The sequence below is a fragment of the Oryzias latipes genome, chromosome 1 (genome assembly GCF_053564925.1).
Source record: "Oryzias latipes strain Hd-rR chromosome 1, Olatipes_Hd-rR_3.1".
NCBI lineage: Eukaryota > Metazoa > Chordata > Actinopteri > Beloniformes > Adrianichthyidae > Oryzias > Oryzias latipes.
In genome coordinates, this window is record NC_136237.1 from 34783971 (window position 1) to 34794812 (window position 10842).

At 36.9% G+C, this 10842-nt stretch overlaps 1 protein-coding gene across 1 annotated transcript; it reads left to right on the forward strand.

Annotated features, from left to right (window-relative positions):
* The first annotated feature begins 982 nt into the window (after nt 1-982).
* Nucleotides 983-6741, forward strand: LOC101170152 (myelin and lymphocyte protein). Its single transcript, XM_004065676.5, has 4 exons — nt 983-1244; nt 3286-3453; nt 4967-5101; nt 5979-6741. Exons 1-4 carry the CDS (start codon nt 1155-1157, stop codon nt 6051-6053), a joined length of 468 nt encoding a protein of 155 aa, XP_004065724.1. The 5' UTR covers nt 983-1154; the 3' UTR covers nt 6054-6741.
* Nucleotides 6742-10842: the final 4101 nt, after the last annotated feature.

Sequence of the window (10842 nt, forward strand, 5' to 3'; positions counted from 1 at the left end):
TCATTGAAGAAAAAGGGTTCAGTGCACTGTCTAGTGGGTCTAGATGACCCAACTCCCAACGTTAAAATGCCTAGGATAGCACAAGGGTTACAGGGTAAACCTTTTACATGTACAGTCTGGTTTTGAACACTTTTTTTTATATTTGCGGCTTTACTTTTTTAGTTTGGGGGCAAATGTATGTCAGCTGATTGGTAGATTGGTCTTCTCCCTCTTGCAATGCTTGAAAATGAAATGGAACTATGTCGTGAAAATGGTTTTCATATTGAAATCTCAAGCTCCAGAGAAAAACTGGCTTGGTGGGCAGTCTTATCATAGAAGGAGATGGGAAACTTTGCACTGAGACTCTAGGAATTGACAGCAACTGTTTCCTGCATGACTGAAGTTTGGTCTGAGAAACACTCAGAGAAACATCTCAGGCCGCAGGATAGGATAACAGCAGGAAACTCGATCCAGCGTGGCGATTATTCGAGGTGTTTGGCTGGCAGCTCACCTTGCCCAGTCTGTGATGTTTGAAGTTTCCATAGCTCTGTTGTTTACAGTTTAAGGTGTAAAAAAGTGGAGTCACAAACAGATTTGGACTTGTTTGTGCTCTCAAATAAAAAAATTAACCAACCTTAAATGTTTTAAATGTTTGTCTATTTATTTCCAAAATCATAAAATCAGTTGTGACCTTTTTTCTTAAAGATTTTGGATTGAGAATGTTGGGATTTTGAGAAGGTAGATTATTATTTTATTTTGTTTTTTTTTGTTCTTACAGAAATTAAAAAGTAAAGTATGATCATAATTGCGTCTCAGACCATTGTTTGTTGAAGTGAAAAAGTGTGATTTGAAAAATAAATGCACATTAAGTTGTGTGTTTTGTTGTTTGTCCGTCTCTTTGGTGGTGTTATGTGTGTTGGGTTGCTATGGTGATAAAGGCTTTTGTGGTCAAACATTGATAAGTGTTCCCCTCACTCACCCTCCATCACTCTATTCTGGCTCTCCTCGTCCTACCTGAGATCTCCCGGCGTGTTCAGGCCGCCAGGCGTGTCTGCGCTCGACTGATGGGGATTCCGGTTTTTCCAGTCGTCTCCTCCCTGTTTAAGTTGCAGGAGGTCTGACTCCTCTTCAGTGTCAGCGGCAGCAGCGGCAGGAGCAGCAACTAGAGCATCAGGATGGCATCCAACACGGCAACCATGGGGAACCTTCCCAGCGGAACGGCAGTTTGTACAACCATACCCGACATCCTCTACATCCCTGAACTGGTAAAGACTTTCAGAATATTTTTGCTGGATTTTTTAAAGAGGAAAATCTATCAGTTAGTGACAGCACCATAGATAATGGCTTCAACTACTCGGTTTGACTCTGTTTTGAACAAATTAAACATGATTCCACTTGTAGCTCAAATATAAACCATGTGGATTACTACAGAGGTATATTTTAAAGACCTAAATTGCATAAAAGAAGAAGCAGAACAGGTTTGGTCTCATTCTTTAAGACAAGGTCAATCACTTTCTTTGGCATCTGTTTCTGCTTTCTGGGAAACTAATGAGATGTTTGAAAGGAAACATGAACCAGGAGGGAATTTTGTCCGTTTTGTACGCATGCAATGATTCACCAAATGTGATCGGTGTGTGCTGCTTCTTGTGATTGTAAGCAATCAAACCAGCAACTTTCGAGCTGTAGACATCAGAGTCAAGTCAAGCTTATTCCAAAGCAAGTTTTAATGAAAAATGATGTCTTGTTTGTTTTGCGTGCCTTAAGAAACCACAGATGAAGCTACATGGGTGCAAACCATTGAATCTACAAGTTACAAACTAGTGCAGCAATGCAGTTATCATTACATGAGATCAAGACTTGAGGATCTTTTCTTCACATTTTTTGGGCGTTTCTGTTCCTGTTTTTCTGGTTTTATTTTCCTTTGTGCACATATATATCTGTGTCCTGCCACTTTACACCAGTTTGGACAATGATTGTCAGCCCCATTGCTTTGTAGTCTTTACAATATTCCAATAGAATTTGCATTGTTTACATGCTTTTTTGCCAATGTTTCCTCATTTCAGACCATTTTTATTTCCTCAGCTTAGTTTTGGTTCAAGCAGTAATACAGGTCCATTGTTTCAAATGTCTCCCAATTTTATAAATTGTCTCTGGAGCTGCAGTTTTTAGGACAACCTAAGACTCGTGGCCTGATTGCTTCGTTTAGCATGGAAAATAAAACTCTTACAAAGTACTGGAATGTTTTCCCACATGAACTCAGGCAGAAAGTGAACATTAGCAGGTGGAGGAGGGTCGAGCCGTGTGAATAATGCAGCGTGTCAGTCATTGGAGGTGTAGAGTGAACGCTGGTTGCGACACTCCGCTCTTCCCTGCCGATCAAGCTGAAAATGCAGGCTGGACAAAATGAGGGGAAACACAAGCTGCGGTCACGTGTCTGCCGTTAAACAAGGACCTCCAAGGGCTAAACGTGAATGAGAGCTTTGTGGATCACTGGCCCCCTGTTGAGTCGCCTGGTCCAGATGGGTATCATTTTCACCTCTGTGAGCTCACTATCAGAGTAGTGGGAAGATAATGATGGATGGTTCTTTTTTGGAAAGTAATATTAGAATGTCACATGGAAGGTGATAAATTTATTTTAAAGCTAAAATGATTGCCGAACATCCGGCAGAAATGTTTACTTTAAGAAATTTACTTTTTAAATTCTACTTACACAACAGCTGTTTTTATACTCCATTACAGCACCTCCAATCTTTTCTGCAAGTTGTACTTTAAAAAAAATACTACTAATTTTCAGGGATGTAAAGATGGTTTTGATGAAAAGTGTCATTCTGATCTGGATTTGTGATGTCAAAGCTCTCTACAAATCCTTGTGTGATTAGGTTAGTCTACGGATGTGGCCATTCTTCTCCCTCTAAAAGACCATGTCATCTTTATAGCATTAAAGTTGGAGTTTAAACTCTTAAACTTAAAGTCAGAATGTCCTCCGGACTACCAGCAGTACAAATTAGTCCTCTCTTGAAGACATTTCTAAACCAGAGTACCCCCCATACTACCGAGTTAACTCCTTTTGGTATCTACAGAGGACATCTGGGGCTTTTCAATGACACGAAATGTAAAGGGGTGGGGCTCTTAGAATTGTAAGTTTTTGGTGGATCTAAATAAATTTTAACTGGACAAAAAAATTTTTTTCTCTGGTAGACAGGAAGACACAGCAGCAGCCTTCTATTGCAGCCCTGCTGCATCAAAACAAGATGAAATGAGATTAGTTTCTCACCGTTTTCTCCTGTCTCTTTGCTGTTCCTGTAGATCTTTGGTGGTTTGGTGTGGATCCTGGTTGCATGCACATACGTGGTGCCGCACAATCCCCAGGCCTGGGTCATGTTTGTCTCCATCTTCTGCTTTACTATGACTTTCATCTGGCTGTTTATATTCGCCTGCGGTACTCACAACAACAGGGGCAACTGGGCAGCAGCGGTAAGTGTTTTTATTTATACATTTATTGGTTCACGTTAGTAATAGTTGTTTATGATTTTCTAGTATTTAATTTTTAGTATATTTACCCAAAATAATCCTTAAGGTAAATTTATTCATTCATATATTTATTTATTGGAAACCTTAAAGTGTTTTTGATTCAAATCTAAATATCTCAATGTTAAAAATGCTTATTAACTACAAAGGGGCAAAAGATTCCTTATTTATATCGTTTTGTGTACAGCAACAATTCCATCAGGAAAACTTGGGTTTGCTGCAGTGTGAATGCCAAAAGAATAAAGATTTAATCATACAGTACAAAACGTTGAAATCCTTTCTCATTGTAATAAAAAATGTAAAATCAATGGCGCTTAAAATATCTACCCAGTTAAAGCTCCCATTTTAAAACTAGGAGGAAAATTTCAGAGTAAATTCTAAACCTCAAAGTAGCTTTAAGATGTTAAACTTTGTTAAATGTGCTCATTTAAAAGTTTTGAATGAATAAAGTTTAAAAAATTGATGGAAAACTTGCTACAAACTTTATTAAATTCTTTTAAAAAAAAGTGAAATGAGAAAATAAATATTTAAATAGAACATATTAATTCAAAAAAGCTAGCATGTTGTAGCAGAACAATACTAATATGCTACATTGGCTGATTTACATTAAATTTGCAAAAAAAACTCAAAACTGTACAGTGTGTCATGTATATAGGATTAATTAAACAAAAGGGTTTTTTTTTAATAATACGTGGCAGTAAAAAAAAACTAAAACCTGAATGTTGCTGAAAGTTAGGTAAAATATCACAAAATGTAACTGCACTGATCCTAAAAAGTTCAAAAGATAGTTTAAAGAAGCATTTTGGAGCTAACAATACAAGAAATGTTAAAATAAAATGATAAATTCCTGTTTAGCCAAATCCAATTTCAGACCACAAAAAATGATATAAAACACAAAGTAGCATTTGACATACCAGAAGAAAACACAAAATAGTTTTACAAACGCTGCAACAAAGACAAACGTTAGTTATGCTGATTTACTTCAAATTAAATGCTAAAGACAAAACTAATATAAAACATGCATAACAGCAATAGACTGCTAAAATATGCTGAACTATGTTGACAATACTACATTAAGATGCTTAATCAACTTAAGAAAAGTTAAATAACAGGCAAATCTAAAAGGTTTTATTGAAAGAACCACATTTTTTTAGTCTTGTGTTAAAATAATTTTGATCAGTAAAAGAAAATAAGAAAGTTGTTTAAAAATATAAAAATTAGCTGAAGAACCTGATACATGTGCAGATAAATAATAGTCATGCATAAAATAAAATTTAAAAAACATGCTTGACTAGAACAAAACTGTGTTCATGAGTTATTCAAGTACTGACTAAAAACTCTTATTTTGAAAAACCTGACTTTCGATGCTTGAACTGACCCTGTGACTTAGCTGTGAATGGTTTACTAAAAAAACTCTTTGCTCACACATTCCTTCTATTTTTTCCCCCTCCTTTTTTAGGACTTTGTTTACCATGGCATTGCAGCCATGCTCTACCTCAGCGCTTCAGTGCACCTGGCTAAAGTGACTTTGGATATGAACAACCCCCAAACAGCTACAGACTCAAAGAACTACAAGCTGGACATCTCTGCTGTGGTGAGTCTGCTTCTGCAGTTGACATTACCCACTACATATTGGTTAAACAGAGGGTCAAAACTGTTAAAGAAACTGCAGGTTTTTGAGTTTTTTTAGGTTTCCTTTATTAGTTTCCTCATTTAATTATAATTTTTCGTGCATTCAGACATCTGCTACCTACAGAAACCAGATTTCTGCCCATTAAATTCAATTTAATTTTAATTCAGATTTGTGGGTTGGGACCAGTGAACAGCGATTGTTTGTTTGACTGCTTTTAAATAACTTTATGACATTATTGATACATAAAAAATACTGCAAATTTACTGGAAATCTCAACTCAAACACCACTGTAACCGTTCACACCAGCTTTACTATCAGACTTGGACTTGTATGAAATAACTGCAACCTGTCTTCTTTATATTACCTCACATCTACCTTTTGTCTGTTTAGTTGTTTTACACCAGGGAAAAGTAAAATTAGATCAATTTTTGAGCATCTTGTGTATTTCATGGTCAAAATAACAAAAAAAAAAGATTTTTCCATATCTAGGTGGCATAATAAAGGATTTCTGGATAAAATGCAAACTTGAAATTTTATAATGCATCTTTAGTCAGTTATTAAAGTCCAGTTTACATCCACCTTGAGCACTAGATTTCCACATTTCTGTTGCTAACAAACACAAAACTCATCAGTAAACAAAAAGTATCCATACCTAATAAATTAAAAAATATATATACCTAGTTTGTGCTTTTCCTCACTATTCTATCCAGTTTTATCAAAGTAAATACACCTAATCCTTCAGAGTCCTATCTTTGTGCAGCAGAGCATGTGACAATTAAAGACAATATATTTTAACTTGTGCTTTTCCTAAGGAAATGACTGTTTTTCTTCCTCTTAGGTGTTCTCGTACACAGCGACACTCCTGTACTTTGTCCACACCATCCTGTCCGCCATTCGATGGAAGTCTTTCTAAAAGTTTCCTTCTTCCTGAGCTGCATCAGACATCAATTTAATCTTTTCTGCACAAATCATGAAGCTCATCCCTTCAGGACCATCTGCTGCTGGACGACTCATGGACTTTGAGAATATCATTAAAATAATGACTCAAGAACACGAAGTTTAGGAATTCACTTTCCTCTGAAAGCCTCATTAACTGTTGTAAAAGTTTATTTGATCATTGGTTCATAAAGATACAGGAAGACCTGAAGGTTTAAATTAAAAGGTTAAGATAAAAAGAAGCTTAGTTTCATTTAACTTTCCATTTGAAAGGTCAATTTATTTTTCTTTTTGTATTTTTGTGTTTTTTTGAATAGCTCACTTTAAGAACAAACCTACAGTTTACAACCAAGAGCTCCTAAAAGCTTCACCAATCAGGTGCATTCCTTTCAGCTCAGATGTTTCTGGATTTTTTTTTTGTTTGTTTTTTTGTTTATTAAATCCTTTTGTTCTAAAATTCTTCTTTCACTTTAAATTGATTAAGCTGCTCTGGGTATTTATTTTTATATTTTTATAAAAGTATTGTGCTGTCAAATACAAGAAAAATGGTCAAAATGAAAACTCTATTGTAAAATAACATGATTGGAAGCAAAAAAGTCTTTTTGATCCTTTGCTGACTTTTTTGTAATTCTTTACAAAGCCAATAAAATGACAAGTAGAAATAATTTTGTGTGCAAGTTGTTTTTTCTATCACAGCCGACGCTTTTTAAGTCCTTCTAAACTTGCCTTTCAAGAAAAGAACGACACAAAAAACTGGCTCTAAAAAAGACACTTGAACGCCTCAGAAGTTCACTTCCTGTTAAACGAGCTCAACAGGATTTTTAAAAACACATTTAGAGCTTTTGTTTATGGACTTTAACCCTTGTGCTATCCTAGGCACTTTAACATTGGGAGTTGGGTCATCTAGACCCACTAGACAGTGCACTGAACCTTTTTTCTTCAATGGTCTGTGATCTTCACTGGTGTCCATGGATTACATGAAATCTTTCCACCTTTATCCACCTTTGTCATGGTAGGGAAAACACCTCAATGTAAGATAGCACAAGGGTTACTGCCCTTTGTCAGTCAGGAAAGAGGAATGGTGTTGGTTCAGTGGTCTGTTAGCATGCTTTATTCAAGGCAGAAGGAAAAACACCTAAGATCCAAACACACTTCCTGCAGCGCCAGTAAAACTAGTACCAAGACCTGAAGGGGTTGCTCATATTAGGGTGATAGTAATGATGGAAGTCCTACGCTTTGCAATCCTTGTCGGAGTACTTTATATTTTGCCGACCAATTTTGATTGTTTGTATCAACGTCAGATACAACACTTTGTAATTGCTATATTGGTACGGCGGAGGCATGCTGCAAGGTGGTTGTTGGGGAGGGGTACACTGATAAGGGTTTATTACATATAGATTGTTGGGGGGGGGAAACATGAAAAGTAATGTGTATCATGTGAAAAGTCGTTTTAATGAGACTGCATTCATCCGACCACATTTTATTGTCTCATTGTTGTTCCGCCACTCTGTTTACATCGCATAATGCCCGGCTCCGGTGGGCAATCAAATGGTGGAAAAGCTACTAGTGGAGCACTGATGACGTCAATACCTCACTGGCCGTGAATCTCACCGCAAGTCCCTGGAAGTGAAGGATCTGTGGAGCTCACTTCATAAACCTGGACTGGTACAGACTGGATGGAGGGAAGGTTGAAACCTGTAATCCCCTCTGCAGTCCTGATGGTTCTCTGCAGTCTTTACCTGGTCCGTCTGGTTGCACATCCAAACCAGACCGCGATGGATGTGATCTGGACAGACCGGATTATTTCTGAGTAGAAGATAGCCAGCAGCTCGTGAGGCAGGTTGAACTTCTTTAAGTGACGCAGGAAAAAAACCCTCTGTTGGGTCTTCTTCGGACTGGAGTCTAAATGGGAGGTCAGCTTCAGTTCCCCATATCATAAATGTGATGTAGTCGTGGCAGTGCACCAGAACAGATCCTGAGCTCATCTTTGAACAACAAATGTGTTGCAAATACAAATGTTTGTTTGGGACATAAAAATGCAGCCGTAAACAAGCATTGTGCTTGTTTATGAAATGCATTTAAAAGACTGCATTTCATCAGTCTTTTAATGATGATTATGCCGTTTTTTGCCAAAAAAAAAAAAAAAAAACGTTTTTTTTTTTTTTTCTAGGACATAGTTTCTGCAGAACCGCAGAAGTTCATTAGAAATTCACCTCAAGGAAGAGTTGGAGCTAAACAGACTCAGAGGATGGTCATTAACACTTGTTCTGTCTGATGGGGTCAATATGACCATTGACGTGTTCTCCCTACCATGACAAAGGTGGATAAAGGTGGAAAGATTTCATGTAATCCATGGACACCAGTGAGGATCACAAATCATTGAAGAAAAAAGGTTCAGAGCACTGTCTTGTGGGGTGTAGATGACCAATGAGTTATATCGCTAGAGGAGAAACGCCCGCTTAAGAAGCCTGGCCACCGAAGCCATCTTAGTGAGGTGTGTGTGGGGGTTGAATGTGTGTGTTTCTGTGTGTGTGGCATCTTGTCTTGTGTTTACTCAGTGTTTCACTCCATTAAACTCAAAACTGGTTTCATGTTCTAGTTGTTGACCTGATCGCTTTACACAAACGAGCAGGTTTGTGCACCTCTGAGCTTTCGGAACTTGGCAATGCGTTGCAGTCATCTGTGACGGCGTAATGGTTGACCATACATATTCACAACAAGAGCAAGTATTCATCAACAAGGTCACATTAGTGTTTTTTGTGAATATGTATCACCTCTTGATGTCAAATCTATTCATGGAGGAAAAACAAAGAACTAATTTAAAATAATATTACACTGGGATTTTTTTTAGTCATATTTGAATAAAAAATGCATATTCAGACCAGGAAAATCGTTTGGTCCCAACCGAGTCCTGAACCTTAGTCCGTGTTCAGACTGCTGCCGAGGGGACTTTCCTGTTTAGGACCATAGCTTATAAACAAAACCATATGATTAAAGTTCTCTTCACTCATTGGTCGGGTATTATGAGGGCGGGGCAAAGAAACTATCAGCGGTTTACCACGACGTAGGAACGTCTTTGTTTTCCTCATCCGAGCTGGCATCTGACTCAAAACTGTACAGCTGGACAGCTCCAGTATTTAATTGCCATTTTTGTTGCACTCTTACTGTTAGCGTGGGGTTGTGAGGGACTGTAAGCTAGTCGGAGAGAGTGTGAACAAAGGGATGATGGGATGTTAGCGGAGGCTTACTTCCCACCAACACTCACAACTCAGAGGGTGAATTTCTGATGAACTGCTGCCGCTTTGCAGAAACTATGTCCTAGAAAACGACAAAGGTTTTTGGATCTTTACTGAAAACATTGTAATCCTCATTAAAAGACCACTGAGAACGCTTTAAAAATCGATTAAAGACTATTAGAGTGGTGCTTTTATAACTGAGCACCAAACACAACATGACAGAATTAATTCATAGTTTCCTCTTTTTAGCTTGTTCAGTTACTGACTCTGTTTCCTTGCCTATTTTCTGGTTTGCTCATGCGCTTGTGGCTTTCTTCAGCTAATTCAAATTTCATTTAAGTTTTATTAAGCATCTAATAGAATAATATGACAACTTATATCCAAGGAAGTTAATTTTTGTTATGAATTTAACTGCAGGAACCTTTGTTTACAGTTTAAATGGTGTTTATTCATGAGGTTTATGTTGAGTAAAACAAAAACTTGTACTTCAGATGAGGACTGAGCCATAGTTGTGTTCTTTGAGTCTTAATTATTCTCTATTACTCCAGATGAGAGCCTCTCAAACCCTGCAGCAAATCTGAAACAAGTGGAGGAGGCTTTAGAACAAATGACAAAGCAAAACTGCATCCTAGGAGATGCATGACTTCTACAAAAACTGAGATGGTTTTTGTTAATCTGGGCCCGCAGCAGGTCAGTGAATTGTGGCTGTGATGGATAATTGATGAGGATAAGCAGGAAGCGAAGAGGAGCATCTCCATGAAACCAAAGAAGAGAACTGTCTGAACTTCATCAATATTCACCACAATATTAAAGATCTGTCACAGTTTTCCAGTTGGGTTGGTAAAAACTACACTAGCGTGAGGCGATTGAACACCAAAGTCACAAACATTAACAGATGATTGCTAATTATTTTTAGTAGTCTCACGTAGCTCAGTCTACGAAGGCGTTTAAATGTAATCTTTTTTTTATATTTTATTTGATATCTTTGCCTCAGCAAAATTTATATTAATATTTTAGATTTTATAAGTAAATTTGTTTCAGAGCTTCATGTGCTTCATCTGTTCAAACTCTGCTGCCCCCTGTGGGCCAAACTGTGATATAACACCAGTGTTTCCTAACAGCTATGATCTTGACAGAAACAAATAGAAAACAGATCTTTCTTTTCTGTTTTAGAAATCAGTTTTTCCTTGACTAAAAAAGTGAATTGCTAAAAAAAAATAATCTAGGAAATTACTTTCAAAATCTTATATGAAAAACTATCTCAAGAGTTTTTGATAAATCAATTTAAAATAACTTTATTTCAATTAAACCAAAGAGTTTTTAATACATCTAATTTAACACAACTTTATTTCAATTAAACCATTTAATTAAAAATATTAGGATGATCAAATGGCAAAAAAGATAACTCATTGTTTGCAATATAGGTCTAACGTCAACAAAGGCAAATTTTGCACTAGCAGCATTTAGAAGTAAGATTAATACAAATTTAATATAATATTTAAATAAATATTAATAAGGAAAAAAAGCTGG

What these genes read in the sequence shown, in the direction of transcription:
- LOC101170152 (XM_004065676.5), top strand. Translation starts at nt 1,155, where the DNA reads ATGGCATCCAACACGGCAACCATGGGGAACCTTCCCAGCGGAACGGCA. An exon ending in TCCTCTACATCCCTGAACTG is followed by an intron (nt 1,245 to 3,285) that starts GTAAAGACTTTC and finishes CTGTTCCTGTAG; the next exon opens with ATCTTTGGTGGTTTGGTGTG. An exon ending in GGGGCAACTGGGCAGCAGCG is followed by an intron (nt 3,454 to 4,966) that starts GTAAGTGTTTTT and finishes CTCCTTTTTTAG; the next exon opens with GACTTTGTTTACCATGGCAT.